At 42.8% G+C, this 14,952-nt stretch overlaps 2 protein-coding genes across 6 annotated transcripts in view; one reads left to right on the top strand and one right to left on the bottom strand.

Annotated features, from left to right (window-relative positions):
• LOC114656856 (40S ribosomal protein S25) overlaps positions 1-14,952 on the bottom strand; it is a 1,002,297-nt gene that overhangs the window by 419,548 nt on the left and 567,797 nt on the right. The window lies entirely within an intron of this gene.
• The window catches only part of LOC114656846 (ubiquitin carboxyl-terminal hydrolase 2-like), a 73,140-nt gene that overhangs the window by 50,613 nt on the left and 7,575 nt on the right, over positions 1-14,952 (top strand). Inside the window, exon 1 of one of the 5 annotated variants that reach the window (XM_028808430.2) lies at positions 8,563-8,809. The exons of the other annotated variants lie outside the window; for them this stretch is intronic. Coding sequence (XP_028664263.1) covers positions 8,651-8,809 — 159 coding nt within the window. The 5' untranslated portion in view covers positions 8,563-8,650. Of the gene's footprint in view, positions 1-8,562; positions 8,810-14,952 lie in introns of those variants that run through there. 5 annotated transcript variants of the gene reach the window in all.

Below are 14,952 nucleotides of genomic sequence, written 5' to 3' on the forward strand. Positions count from 1 at the left end.
AGAGTAGAAGGAAAATTTATATCTGGAAGTTTCAAAGTCAAGATTTTAAGCCATAGGAAACTGGAATCTAACAGGATCAGACACCATGAAATTAACCATATGTGATACTTAAATGTGACAAGATCAGATCTCAATGGGTAAACTGGAGGCCATGTATCTGACAGGATCGGACAGCAGGATTTAAAGTTGCAAAATATCAACATCTGACTGGATCAGACTATAGGATTATCACTGTTGAAAACTGTAATCTGGCAAAATAAGAATCCCACAGTTTAAAACAGGCATGGCACAGAAATATAAAACTATCAGAGTCCTAGACATTTAACTGCCAGAAAACTATCATCTGGCAGAGTCAAACATCATGACTAACTAACACTGTAAGATAAAAAGATGGGACAAGAAAATACTATTAGAAGATAAAGCTTTGCACCTGATAGTTTCACAATACAGAATTAAATCAATAGAAAAATTAAATGATCAAACTCCTGGAAAAGTACAAGTGCAGACCACTATGATACAAAAGACTGTGAGAACAACACTTAAATTCACAGAAATGGGACAGGACCATGCTGCCAACCTAACAGGATTGCAGGTTGAAGATGAAGAACAGTAAGATATAGTAGGATCAAGGTGTAGGGTTAAAACCGTGGAATATCCTGATTGGGCTTTAAAGTTAAGGCTGTAGGAATTTGACAGGATTAGACTACCAAGACAGTTAAAATGAAACACACTTAAGTGTGTCAGTGTTACATTTTTGGAGAAAAAACTTCAGACTAGAAATTGGACAGGATCTGACTGCCAGCAAGTAAAACTGCTGGAACTTAGATTAGGCATACTTGGGCTCAATGAGAAAACCTGAAGTGTGGTCAGATGAGTAAGTTTTAGACTCCTATTTGAAGGCCGCATGTGCATACTATGTGGCAACCGCAGAATTGAAAATACATTGTGAGAGGAGTGCCATCCACTGAGAGCTGACAGAATTGGACTATACAGCTGACCAGATTGTGCGCAAAGATTATATTTGTAGGAAATTGTGTTCTGAGATCTGATGGGATTTGGTCTCCTCGAGAATAAAGCTACAGGATATACAAAGATGTGGCAGGACTGGCTGTAACAAAATGTCAGGTTACTGTGAAAGCCAAACTCTGTGACATGATCATTAACAGTAGTACTACATGTTTGCACATCTCATTGGTTTAACTTGTGCTCAATGCCAAAGCATGTGGTCACTTATTGTTCATGAGTGTTTGTATTGCCTGCAGATTCTACTTTGTCTTCATGCATTTTCTTATTCTTCTTACTTTATTTTCTTATTCATGTACTTGTTCATTCTCATCTACATATTAATAGTGCTGCTCCTAAAGGTCACTGTTCTCTTCCTTTTTGTACTCTATACTATTCTTACATTTGATCAGGATCTCTCTTAGCACCACCCCCTCCTGCCTCCCTCTCCTCCTCCTCCTGTTCATTTTTGCTCTTTACCTTCTACAATATTATGACTCACTTCTGAAGAAGGCTGCACAGTCCCAAGGCGTAGTGAATATTGCTGCATATTTTCTTGAGTGTGTCCAGTTTAGCAGGCCTTCCCGCATTCTTCATGTGTATCATACAGCTCTTATTGGTATTTTTTTTCAGCCACTCAACTTCCTAATAATATCATTGACATCTCTTGTCCTGGTAAAGGGAGCTCCTGAAACAGCAGGAATTCAAAGCATTTCTCCTTTGCTCCTGCTCCTCTCTACCCTCCTTGTCATGCTAGCACTTTTTTGATGAGACAGAATGAAAATGCCTGAGGCAGCACTTATCTTATCGTTCACTTTTGCTATCTTGCAATTGCCGTCAAGGCCTAGATGTTCTGCCAATAAATTCACACATTAGGAGTCTCAGTCTGGGTGTACGTTTCAAAGCTCCAATGAGGGTCAGAAAGGGCAGGTGACATGTGAGCACTCTAGACTTAAAAGTTGTGGATTCAGGAGGACCTCTGATGAGACCCACAGCTCCTAGTAGGCAGCATATTATGCCCAATTTTCTGACCGCTGCACAGGATGGACATGACTTGTTGCTGCTGCAATGTGAAAGAGATTTTAATGGAACTGTCTGTACTCCAATATAACAATGTGCATGTTTCAGGCTTTAACGTTAGGGTAGGGTTGTTTTACTGGCGATGTGTTAGACATGCTTAAGCCCACCTATGAAAGTATTTGAGTCAACTATCACTTGCCATGTATGTCCATGTGTACATGCAGGGGCATAGACAGATAGGAACAGCTGCCATAAATGGGAGTCCAAATAAGATGTACAACAATCATATTGAACAATGGTTGAAGCCCAGTGGAGCAGCAGGTAGCATATGCTTGTGTCTCTGTATGATGAGCCATGCACTGAATAGAAATGGCCATTTATCTGTTGTTTTAACACAAGTTGGGTCTACCTGTGGATACACACCTACAGTGGATTCTGAAAGCATTCAGACCCCTTCACGTTCTACACACTTTATTTTGTTGTAGATGTAATTCTAAATGGACAAGTTTGTCATTTTTGCCCATCCAGCTACACTCACTAAGCCATAACAAAAAGGTTTGCAAATTTATTAAAAACTGAACTCTCTCATTCACATTAGTATTCTGACCCTTAATTTAATACTTTGTATAATCCCATTTTTCAGCAATTACAGCTTTGAGTCTTCTTTGGTAAGTCTCTACAAGCTTTGATCACCCAAATCTGGCCAGTTTATTCCATTCTTCCTGGCAGATGCTCTCAAACTCCATTTTATCGGATGGGATGTGTCTGCCATGGATTACAAGTGACATCAAGGGCCTTTTGAACCAGTAGAAAAGGGCTTTTAAAGACAGTGATCAGCATGAGCTCAAGCGCGTGCAGAAGGAACTCCGAGTCCAGCTCAGGGTGGCGAAGAAGCAGTACAGGAGAAAGCTGGAGCAGAAGTTGCAGAATAACAGCATAAAGGAAGTGTGGGATGGGATGAAGATCATCAATGGCTGCAGCTCAAAGCGGGGTACCACCATCGAGAGAGACGTGAAGAGAGCAAACCAAATGAACAACTTCTTTAACAGGTTTGACCACCCTAACCCACTCTCACTCTCACCTCGAAGTACTGCACCCTCCACCCATCCTTCTGCTGATACCAGCATAGGAGAGACATCCCCACCCATAATTACAACAGCGCAAGTGAGCAGAGAGCTGAGCAGACTTCGTGCCAGTAAAGCAGCGGGTCCAGATGGAGTATCGCCACGACTACTGAAGGTCTGTGCATCGGAGCTGGGGGGTCCTCTACGGCGCATCTTCAACCTGAGCCTGGAACAGGGGAGAGTCCCGAGGCTTTGGAAAACATCTTGTATCACCCCAGTCCCAAAGGTATCACGTCCTAGTGAGCTGAATGACTTTCGGCCTGTTGCTCTGACATCACATGTGATGAAGACCATGGAGAGGCTGCTACTTCACCACCTTAGGCCACAGGTTCAACACGCCCTCGACCCTCTGCAGTTTGCATATCAGGAGAAGGGGGGAGCGGAGGATGCCATCATCTATATGCTACACCGATCCCTCTCTCACTTGGACAGAGGCAGTGGTGCTGTAAGAATTATGTTTCTAGACTTCTCTAGCGCCTTCAACACAATCCAACCTCTGCTCCTTAGGGACAAGCTGACAGAGATGGGATTAGATTCATACCTAGTGGCATGGATCGTGGACTATCTTAAAGACAGACCTCAGTATGTGCGTCTTGGGAACTGCACGTCTGACATTGTGGTCAGCAACACAGGAGCGCCACAAGGGACTGTACTTTCTCCGGTCCTGTTCAGCCTATATACATCGGACTTCCAATACAACTCAAGAGTCCTGCCATGTGCAAAAGTTCGCTGATGACACTGCTATCGTGGGCTGCATCAGGAATGGGCTGGAGGAGGAGTATAGGGACCTAATCAATGACTTTGTTAAATGGTGCGACTCAAACCACCTACAACTGAACACCAGCAAAACCAAGGAGCTGGTGGTGGATTTTAGGAGGCCCAGGCCCCTCATAGACCCCGTGATCATCAAAGGTGACAGTGTGCAGATGGTGCAGACCTATAAATATCTGGGAGTGCAGCTGGATGATAAATTAGACTGGACTGCCAATACTGATGTGCTGTGCAAGAAAGGACAGAGCCGGTTATACTTCCTTAGAAGGCTGGCGTCCTTCAACATCTGCAATAAGATGCTGCAGATGTTCTATCAGACAGTTGTGGCGAGCGCCCTCTTCTACGCGGTGGTGTGCTGGGGAGGCAGCATTAAGAGGAAAGACGCCTCACGCCTGGACAAACTGGTGAGGAAGGCAGGCTCTATTGTTGGCATGGAGCTGGACAGTTTAACATCTGTGGCAGAGCTAAGGGCGCTCAGCAGGCTCCTATCAATTATGGAGAATCCACTGCATCCACTAAACAGTGTCATCTCCAGACAGAAGAGCAGCTTCAGCGACAGACTGCTGTCACTGTCCTGCTCCACTGACAGATTGAGGAGATCGTTCCTCCCCCAAACTATGCGACTGTTCAATTCCACCCGGGGGGGTAAACGTTAACATTTAACATTATACAAAGTTATTGTCTGTTTTTCACCTGTATTATTATCATTCTTTAATTTAATATTATTTATTGTATCAGTATGCTGCTGCTGGAGAATGTGAATTTCCCATTGGGATTAATAAAGTATCTATCTATCTATCTATCTATCTATCTGTAAGCTATCATCTTTAGGTCTCTCCACCAGTGTTCTCTGAAGTTTAAGTCTGGGATTTGGCTTAGCCATTCAAGGACAGTCAGAGACTTGTCCTGAAACCATTCCAACAATGTCCTGGCTGTATGCTTTGGGTCATCGTTATGTTGAAAGGAGGACTGTTACACCAGTCTGAGGTGGCGTGTACTCTGGAGCAGGTTTCTGCAAGGACCTCTATGTATTTGACTGCATTCATCCTTACCATAATTCTGACCAGTTTCACTGTCCCTGCTGCTGAGAAGCTCTCTGATAGCATGATGCTGCCACTACCATGCTGCACCATAGGGATGGTATTAGGCACATGTTGAGCAGTGCCTGAACTTTGCTAGTTATAATACTAGGAGTTCTGCCCAAACAGTTCAATTTTTGTCTCATCAGACCAGAAAATCTTGGTTCTCATGCTCCCAGACACCTTTAAACTGTCAGAGAGAGGCAAGACAGGTGTCACAAAGACCTGGCTGATGGAATGCTGCTGAGATGGTTGTTCTTCTGGCAGGTTCTTCTAGGGACCTAATCAGGGACTTTGTTAAATGGTGCGACTCAAACCACCTACACCTGAACACCAGCAAAACCAAGGAGCTGGTGGTGGATTTTAGGAGGCCCAGACCCCTCATGGACCCCGTGATCATCAGAGGTGACTGTGTGCAGATGGTGCAGACCTATAAATACCTGGGAGTGTAGCTGGATGATAAATTAGACTGGACTGCCAATACTGATGCTCTGTGTAAGAAAGGACAGATCCGGTTATACTTCCTTAGAAGGCTGGCGTCCTTCAACATCTGCAATAAGATGCTGCAGATGTTCTATCAGACGGTTGTGGCGAGTGCCCTCTTCTACGCGGTGGTGTGCTGGGGAAGCAGCATTAAGAAGAAGGACGCCTCACGCATGGACAAACTGGTGATGAAGGCAGGCTCTACTGTTGGCATGGAGCTGGACAGCTTGACATCTGTGGCAGAGCGACGGGCACTCAGCAGGCTCCTATCAATTATGGAGAATCCACTGCATCCACTAAACAGTGTCATCTCCAGACAGAAGAGCAGCTTCAGCGACAGACTGCTGTCACTGTCCTGCTCCACTGACAGACTAAGAAGATTGTTCCTCCCCCAAACTATGCGACTCTTCAATTCCACCCGGGGTGGGGTAAACGTTAACATTATACAAAGTTATTGTCTGTTTTTACCTGCATTGCTATCAATCTTTAATTTAATATTATTTTTTGTATCAGTATGCCGCTGCTGGAGTATGTGAATTTCCCCTTGGGATTAATAAAGTATCTATCTATCTATCTATCTATCTATCTATCTATCTATCTATCTATCTATCTATCTATCTATCTATCTATCTCAGCAAATTACTTGTCAAGCTACATTAGAGTGATCGTTGGGTTCTTATTCTCTCTCCCCTGATAGAGGCCTTTCCTTCTCAGTTACTTAGGTTGGCTGGATGATCAACTCTAGGATGAGTCCTGGCGTTTCCAAACTTCTTTCATTTCACAATATTGAGGCCAGTGTGCTCCTTGAAACACTCGAAGCTTTAGAAATGTTGTTATCCCATTGCCCTGATCTATGCCTCACAAGTTGATCAGAGGTCCACAGAGAGTTCCTTGGACTTCATGGCTTGGGTTTTGTCCTAATGTGTCCCAACATGCAGTATGAATTGTGGACCTTATATACACAGGTACATGTATGCCTTTCTAAATGATGTCCAGTCAATTCAGTTTGCCACAGGTGGACTCCAATCAAGTTCTTGACACATCTCAAGGAGAATTAAAACGAACAGGATGCACCTGAGCACAGTTTGTTGGGCTACAGCAAAGGGTCTGACTACTTACATGCAAGAGAGATTTAAGTTTTTGATTTTTAATAAATGTGCAAACCATTCTGAACATGATGTCACTTTGTCATTATGGATTATTGAGTGTAGATTGGAAGGCAAAAATAGCAAATATATCCATTTCAAATTAAATCTACAACACAAAGTGTGCAAAAAGTGAAGGTGTTTGAATCCACTGTATACATTATTTACCTAAATCTGTAATTGAATGTGAAATCTGAGTGAGACTGACTGATGATTTCTCTGTTTCAAAGTAAAAATGAGCAAAGCAGCTGAAAATTCAGTGAAAGTATACACAGTCAGATGGAGGTCTATCTGCGCCAATAATTGTCTGTTGGGCCTCCAGCTTCATGTTATACTTCACAGTAGCCCAGAGGTTGCCTGTCCTCTTCCCATTTAGACTCTCAACCCAACATGTCCATTAATGTTGACCTCCATCCATTATCCAACCCGCTATATCCTAACTACAGGGTCACAGGGGTCTGCTGGAGCCAATCCCAGCCAACACAGGGAAACAGGCAGGAAACAAACCCCAGGCAGGGTGCCAGCCCACCGCAGGGCGCACACACCAAGCACACACTAGGGACAATTTAGGATCGCCAGTGCACCTAACCTGCACGTCTTTGGACTGTGGGAGGAAACCCACGCAGACACGGGGAAAACATGCAAACTCCATGCAGGGAGGACCCAGGAAGTGAACCCAGGTCTCCTTACTGCGAGGCAGCAGCGTTACCACTGCGCCGCCGTGCCGCCCTAGTGTTGACCTTTCTTTCTTTAATTCTATTCTGAATGGGAGTCTGATAAAGGGCAAGTCTGTGTCCAGTCTGATCCAGTGGCCTAATAGTAGATAAGACCAGCAGTCTTATGACATTCAAAAGGCAGCCATTCAGGTCTTCTTGTACCACAGGAAAGATAGAGTCTCCTGCTTTGTATTTTATGTGTCAAGGACATTTCAGCTCCCTAGGGCTTTTTGTGATAATTGGATGTGTGCATGTTTTAGGTGGTATTTACTGTGTGTGATATTTGTGTGTGTTTTTGGAATTGTACTAGTATCTCCAATATTTTGTACATAAACCTAAATTTATTATAATTTATTTAGCAGGTGTCTTTATGCAAATTGACTTACAAAGCAAATTATAATATATTAAAAACATGATTTTAAGGTGAAAGCATCGAAAGCCAAAGAGAACAAGATAAAAACTGAGCAAGAAGAAATTACTACATAATTACTTGCAACTAGACTAAGACAAAAAATCAGTATGATAAGCTCTTTGCCAGTGCAACAGCAGCTACCCTTTGGAAGAGAAAGTAAGCAATTCCAAAATATTTAATGGAAAGATGTGTATTCCAAAGACCCATAAACAGAAGTAAACTGAGTGCAATTCAGATAGACAAAGGGAAATCATTTAATAATATATTGTTCTGAAGCAGAAAACTAAGAGCAGTAATACCACAGCAACAAATGCCCAATTCCTATTCTATTCTGTATCACTAAACCCTAGACCAATTTCACTTTTAAGATGCGTATATGACTGTATCATCAATATGTAATTATTTAATGTGGCAAGCAAAATGGATGGTTGACAGACCAATCTGTGATTGTCTTCTATGGTGCTTTGATGGTTGTTTTGTAAGAATAAATTTATGGAACTGTAATTTAATTTAACATGTCTGAGTGCATATCTAAAAGCATCTTAACGGTCTGTATGGTTGTGTGTTTGCGTATGTCAGGGATTTGCACGCCGGCCTGTATTATCGTGTAGTACTCTTGGTGGAATTGCGTAGGCAGTACGCAATGTGCTGCGAGAATGCTCTGTCGACGTCCTGCGAGCACTTCCTTAAAGCTCCCACCCTGACTGTGAATGACGACGCCCTTCCTTGGTGACGCGTACCGAGGGGGCGGTGCCAACACGATGCACTTTGAGTCCAGTAGAGCGGGGAGGGCGTGATATATCGAACGCGCGGTGGGCGGGCTACACGCCCCTGTCTCACCTTGCCGGCTGTTCGTCGAGCTCCCAGAAGCGGCCACGGAACCTAAGAGTCTGTTATCATGCCGAGCCTCCGCCAGTCCTACACCGTTACGGTTCCTGAAGACCCGCCGATTGTTACCTTTCCATTTTTTAGCAGGGAGCTTCGTAGGAAGAGCCAGTCTATGACCGGTTCTGTGTTGGTATCCACATTCGTAGGACTTCTTATCAATCAGGCCAAGGTAAGGAAAGAACTTAATAAGCGTAACTACTGTGCCGGTGTTCGCGAATAGTTAGCCGGTGTCTCTATTTCACTGTTACTGTGTGTGACTGGTTGTTATGCGAACTCTGAGATGGGGAGTGAAGTTATCTCTGTAGTTCAGAGTAAGTAGATCACTAGTGATTTAAGTTTGTCAATCGGTGTAAGTAATGAATGCGTGAGGTCTGAGATCATTGATGCAGATAAACTCAGAAGTGAGAGAAAGCATAGCCACAAACCCAATCACCAAGCCCTCAGTGAATGCTCAGTGTCAAGTCTTAGCTTGCTTCAAGTGTAAAGTAAACCTAATAAAATGTGAGTGAACAATGTTAGTAGGGAACTGGTGCGCGTGTTATTAGACAATGCAAACTTTAGTGTAAATGATTGGTATGTGAGATGTGACCTGTCACCGTTGCATTCCTCCGTACGTTAGAGCAATATGTTATGTAACTCAGTAATCAGTTAGCTAAAGCATACAAAAAAACTGCATCCCTCTGATCTGTCTAAATTACGTTCACGTATGTAGTAAACGATTGCAGTAAGTGAAAATTGTGCCCATTTTAAGATCAAAAGTGTGAGTACCTGTGTAGTGAAAGTGGGCACATTATCTAAGAAAAGCATTATGCACATAGAAAACTAGTTAGTTTGCTCTGCCTTAATGTGTACTGTACATTAAACCAGTCTTGTCTTTGAATGATTGAACTCTTGCGATCAGGAATGCAGAAGAGCAGTAGTGAATGTAAGCACATGTGCCAAGTAAATCATTAGAGATCACAACCTGTCAGTCAGCACTTTTTCACATGCATTGTGTTAAGCATCAGTCACCTCTTCTTTAACTTCCAGTATAAACCAGTTATGAGTGGTCAAACTTCTTTCATATGTGCATGACAGCATTCTTGAAAGCTGTGCATGTAGAAGTCTTACTATTAAGATTTCAGTTGGCACTGTTGTAAAATGCACCCAGCGTGTCAGTAGTGAGTTTGGACTATTCAGCCTGTACTAAATTACTAGAAATTGTGAGTGCACTGCTTTTATATGCACATTAATTATTTCGTGTTTTGTGTTTTTTTAAGTCACTGCTTAATCAATACCTTATGTAAGCTTAGCTTTTGTACATCATTTCTTTGTACAGTATATCACTAGAGTGTAAGTTTTCATTTTGTGCTGCTTTCACATGCACATGGTAAATCATTTGTGAGTGTAAGTTTTCAGTCTGCTTTTCCTTTATGTGTGTAGTAAATCATTAGTTTGTCCGAGCTTGTAGCCTCTTTTATGAGTGCAGCACAGCTCTAGTTGGGTGTAAAGGAAGCATGAATGGGTTTTGCGTTTTAGACTGAATGGTGCTTTTTGATACATAAATGATAACGCTGTTCCTACCGCTACCCTTTTGAGGTAGTTATTATAGGAGGCGGCATAGTAGGTGGATGGAGTGATTAGGGAGCTAGAAAAGAAGTTTTCTCCACTCTTGATGGGGTACACGATCAGTGTTAATCTTACTAAATTTTACATCAGCATCATGGGCTTAATAGAGCTAAATTTTGAAACACCCACTAGGGCCTGAAGTTGCTTGGGGTGGGCTTTCATTCCTTTGTATAAGTAGTAATAATGTAGATAGTGACTCTTGGGGGCAAAGCACATCCTAGTTGCCCACCCGAGGACTGAGAATGCCCATTGAGCTTTTTGGATCAGCAGTGATGACTTTGAAGCACTTGGGACTTAAAGCTGGCAGCTGCTAATGTCTGATGTTATGCAATACAAAGCAGTCATATTAACCCTTTAATGGGACACTATGGTGGTGTGCCATCAGGCTGTTGAGTGGATTTGTGATTTGAAGGGTAATTCTTTGCTAGATTTTCAGCTCATGGACTGCCAGAATTTTGGTTTGTTTTGTCCCCTATTGGCAAGCATATTCACCAGGCTGTGTATAGCTAATCTTCTCAGCATGTCTGTGTGCAGCACTTTCCCACTCCAAAGATGATTTTTCATGTGGTAAGAGTGTGAGGTTCAGGTCACCTGTGAAATTCCTCAGCTACATTCCTGGGATTCCTTGTGATTTTTTGCTAAGCCTTGGGGTGGGTTAAGTTTTGGGTGGTTGAAGTGCATGCTGAGTCCATTTGTACCATGGGGCTCGTGTGTACACTTGTCTTCCTAAACACGTGAGATCAAAAGAGTCCACATTCTGTGTGATTCAGTTGTCTTGACTTTTCCTGAGCTTTTTTTGTAATTCTGATTGTTTCATTCAATTCTTACAAAGCAGAGAAACCTGTTCAGCACAGTTTTCAGCCTAAACATTACCTCCAGCGAATCAGCGTGTCACATTTATCACATGAACAGGCTTGTGTTAAGGTTGTCACTATTAGATCAAAGTTAAAAGTTTGCTAATCAAAATTCTTTATCTTATCATGGTGCTTACATAATAGGAAAAAGAAAATTTATGGGGGCAGCAGTGGAGGAGGTTAGAGAGCACACAATAGGGGCTGGTGCAAGGCATATGGTCTGTAGCGACAATTCCTCGTCTTCCCTTCACAATGCTGCTGCTCTTTTTCTTCCATCACTTGTATGCCACTTCCTGCCCAGTACCTTCATATATGTCAGCTAGGTCTTGTCTTGAGGTGGGTACAGTATGTTCTTCAGTGTTAGCTAATGATTACACTTTCCATGTGACCTTTACTAACCTACTCTTGCCTTAAGTAATGTTCACACCGTATCACGTGAGGCAGATTATTGCTGAGAAAAGAACTGGAGCCAAGTGCAACTGAGAAAGAAGTGAATGTGGGAAGGAGGGGGAAGCACTGCCTTCATGGTCAACAGCCCAGGGTTAAGTATGGGGTGGGTTGAGATTTCAGGGAGAATTAAGCAGAGTAAGGGGGGCATTATCAATTTAGTTAAAAACAGTAGTATAGTTGAGAGAATGGATTTGTAGTGGTGATGTAGTACCCTGCTGGATTTATTTTCCTTTGATTCTCAGGACAGCTGTTTCAGAGGGAGAGAATGCTTACAAAACTAGGATTAGCCACATGCACACAAACACTCACACATGCATACACACACACAGACATGTGAATGTGCGACACTAAGTGGGATTTAGACTTCAAGCCTCCTGGCAACCCACTCAACCACACTGTCTCCTCTGAAGGACACAAGTAGGTGTGGCAACTTGGCCTGGATAGAAACTAGGGGTGAGATGCTGAACTCAGTGGGGGTTCATTAATCTACCGATAGTTTGTGATTGAAGCATGCAGTGATTAGGTACTCACAGTGGGCTGGTGGTTAAGCCAGAAAATAATACAGGTGATTGAAGTGGTAGAAATTAGTGCCTGGGTTAAGAGGTTACCTGGGGATACACTGGGAATTGATGACAGAGTTGGGGTTTAGGACCCTTGATACTGGCAGTTGTGGTCTAACTTGGAGGTAAATCGGATGCTCAAGAGTAATTGATATATGAACTTGAAGGGAACTATGGTACACTGCAAGGGCCAGTTGCTGAACTGGGAAGTGACCTGAAGGCTTAGTGGGAGCTGGTATAAAAAACTGGGCAACAGTGATACTTAATAAAAGGAAGGTTTTTTAATAATCCGTAGATGAACTGGAAGATGATGGGAACTGAAACTACCGAGCTGGTGCTGTCGTATACTCTGGGTATACTTGTCTTTATTTGTAATGTGCCACACTGTCCCTTTGTGGCTGTGAAACTATCTTCTGAAAGCCACTTGAGAGTCACCTCTGTAGATTAACATGAGTTGCTACCATTAAAATAGCAACTTCTAAATAAAGATGCCAGCTAGTAGGGTCAGCCTTGCAGCTTTAATGGGATAGCTGAGTTTGCTGCCGTCACTCCCTAGCCAATGCAGGGCCTGCAGCTATTTCCAGGTTCCCTCCAGCACCTAAGACTGCTATTTCAGAACGTCTCGCCCCAGATTGAGAGCTGAGCTGTAAATGACAACAGTATGCTGTGAGAAGGGAGCTGTGAGGTTCTCATGAGTGTTCCCATGCAGTGGGCAGAATGTTTGCCTAGTTTTCTGTTGTTAGCGAAGTGGATGAGGGCCTGCAGCCTAGATGTATTGGTTTATTATGTTTCACAGTGGACATAATCGCCTTGTGTTTTATGTGACCTCGCAAGAACAATACAGCAAAGGAAAATCACAAATGTCTAAAGGTAAGATGAAAGAAGGGCTATGATAAACTGAATGATAGACAGCTCCAGATAAGAGGCCTGGATAAAGGAGCTGACAAGTGTTAATTCACTGAGAGTGCTTCAGGGACCAAAACACATTGAGATATGAGTATTAAAGTCTTCTGGAATCCTGAGTGTGTGCAGTAGATGCCAAATGGGAAGGCCTCAGGTCTCTATTCTGTATGACAGTTAACATCTTAATTTGTCTGTCTTCCTCTATCTGCCATCAGTATTCTGATATAGTCTGTGGCACTTTGTCTGGATCATTCCATTTTCTGCTCCCATTTGTGCAGTTCACATACTGCTCTCTTATCAAGTATGTATATAAATAGAAAGGTAGGTCGGTCAAACTTTTTGTGGAATCTAGCTTATACAGAGGCCTAATAAATAAATCTTTTAACAAAGAACAACAGCACCCTCAAATTCACACCTGAATTATTAGAAAGAAGGAAAGACTTCTGACTTGGCTAAAGATAAAAAAGAACAGTCACAGTGAAACTTTACAAAGGCTACTGCTGTCTACTGTAAAGTAGTCCCAATAGTGTTTCTTGACACATGATTAATTCTTTGGCTAAAAGTACTTAAATCTAGTTTATCAGGCAGAGGACATGCAGCATTGTTCATAATGGTCCTCAGTTTTGTCTTCATTCTCTTTTCCATTGTTACCTCCAGCGGTCTGTCCCATAACTAAGCCTGTTCTTTTAATTAGCTTATTGATTGATGCAGTAATACATCCTTTTGGCCATACTGTTTGAACCACCTGAGGGAGTCGTGGATTACCTAACTCTTGAGTTGCTAAACGTGACAGTAACGGAATCTTGATATATTGGTTTCAATAGAGTGGTTGCATGAAAGAATAAGAGAGGTCAGTAGGTGTTATGGAGATGAGGGAACTATTTCTGGCATTTGAAATGCCTACATGGCTTTCTACCCACTCACTAACAAGAAGAAGATTTTCTGGCGCTGGTTACCAGCCTTTTTTTTGGCTTCCCCTTGCGGTGAACCAGGATTTTTTAAATTGCTTGTTTGATTCCAGACACAATTCCACTTATACACTTTGTTGTAAAATCTCACGAGAAATGCTCAGAAACAGTGGGTGTGGCATCAGTTTCTCCACCCAGTCATATGGTAATATGGGTGTGGTCCTTGCAGATATATTGCGTTAATTGGTTGCCCACTGATCAGTACATACAGTAGTGAGACAACTGATCATCACAACAACAGAAGGAAACTTAAACGTGCGTTCTCAAAGAAGTCACACCAATCTGGCCATACCCTGCTGCATTTGCATTTTTTAGCTGTAAGCAGGCTGTGAAGAAGGGTCCTGCTGGGTTTGGCCCCTTGTTGGGGGGCCTGGGGTAGCAGATTGCCATCCCAAAATCATTACCCCTACCCACCCCCCACACTTTAACATTACCACCACCAACCAACGACATGGGAGTTGAAGACCAGCTGCTCATGATGCATATCGTCACACAGACCTTTTGAACCAAGTAGTGGAAGTGCAATTTCTTGCAGGCTGGCCTCCCTGGGAAAGCCTCAGGTGGGGACATGGTCCTAAGCAAATGCATAAATCAAATAGGAAAAGTGTAGTTTAAAAAGAAAAAAAAAGAAAATGCAGCATGGTCTGACATATTAATTTAAGAGAAAACCATGGGAGATTGGTAAGGGGATAAGGGGGCCGTATGGTGCCGGATGTGGAATAAAGTCAGGAAGGGGAAAAAAAAAGGATTAAAAATGCAGTGACCTATAAAGTGAAGCCCACCTGCTTTGGAGCTTCAGGAATTAACAAGGATTTCTAATAGTTTGCTGGAATTTGTGGGAAGAGGATTCTGAATTTCTTTTAATCCAAATTTAATTAAGGTCTCTCTCTTGTTGCCCCCCCTCCCAACCCCCCATGAAAGCAGCCTAGGCTGTAGAAATTAGTCACGAGTGGTGAGTGCCAGCAGTGA

Source organism: Erpetoichthys calabaricus, chromosome 9 (assembly GCF_900747795.2).
Source record: "Erpetoichthys calabaricus chromosome 9, fErpCal1.3, whole genome shotgun sequence".
NCBI classification, from domain to species: domain Eukaryota; kingdom Metazoa; phylum Chordata; class Cladistia; order Polypteriformes; family Polypteridae; genus Erpetoichthys; species Erpetoichthys calabaricus.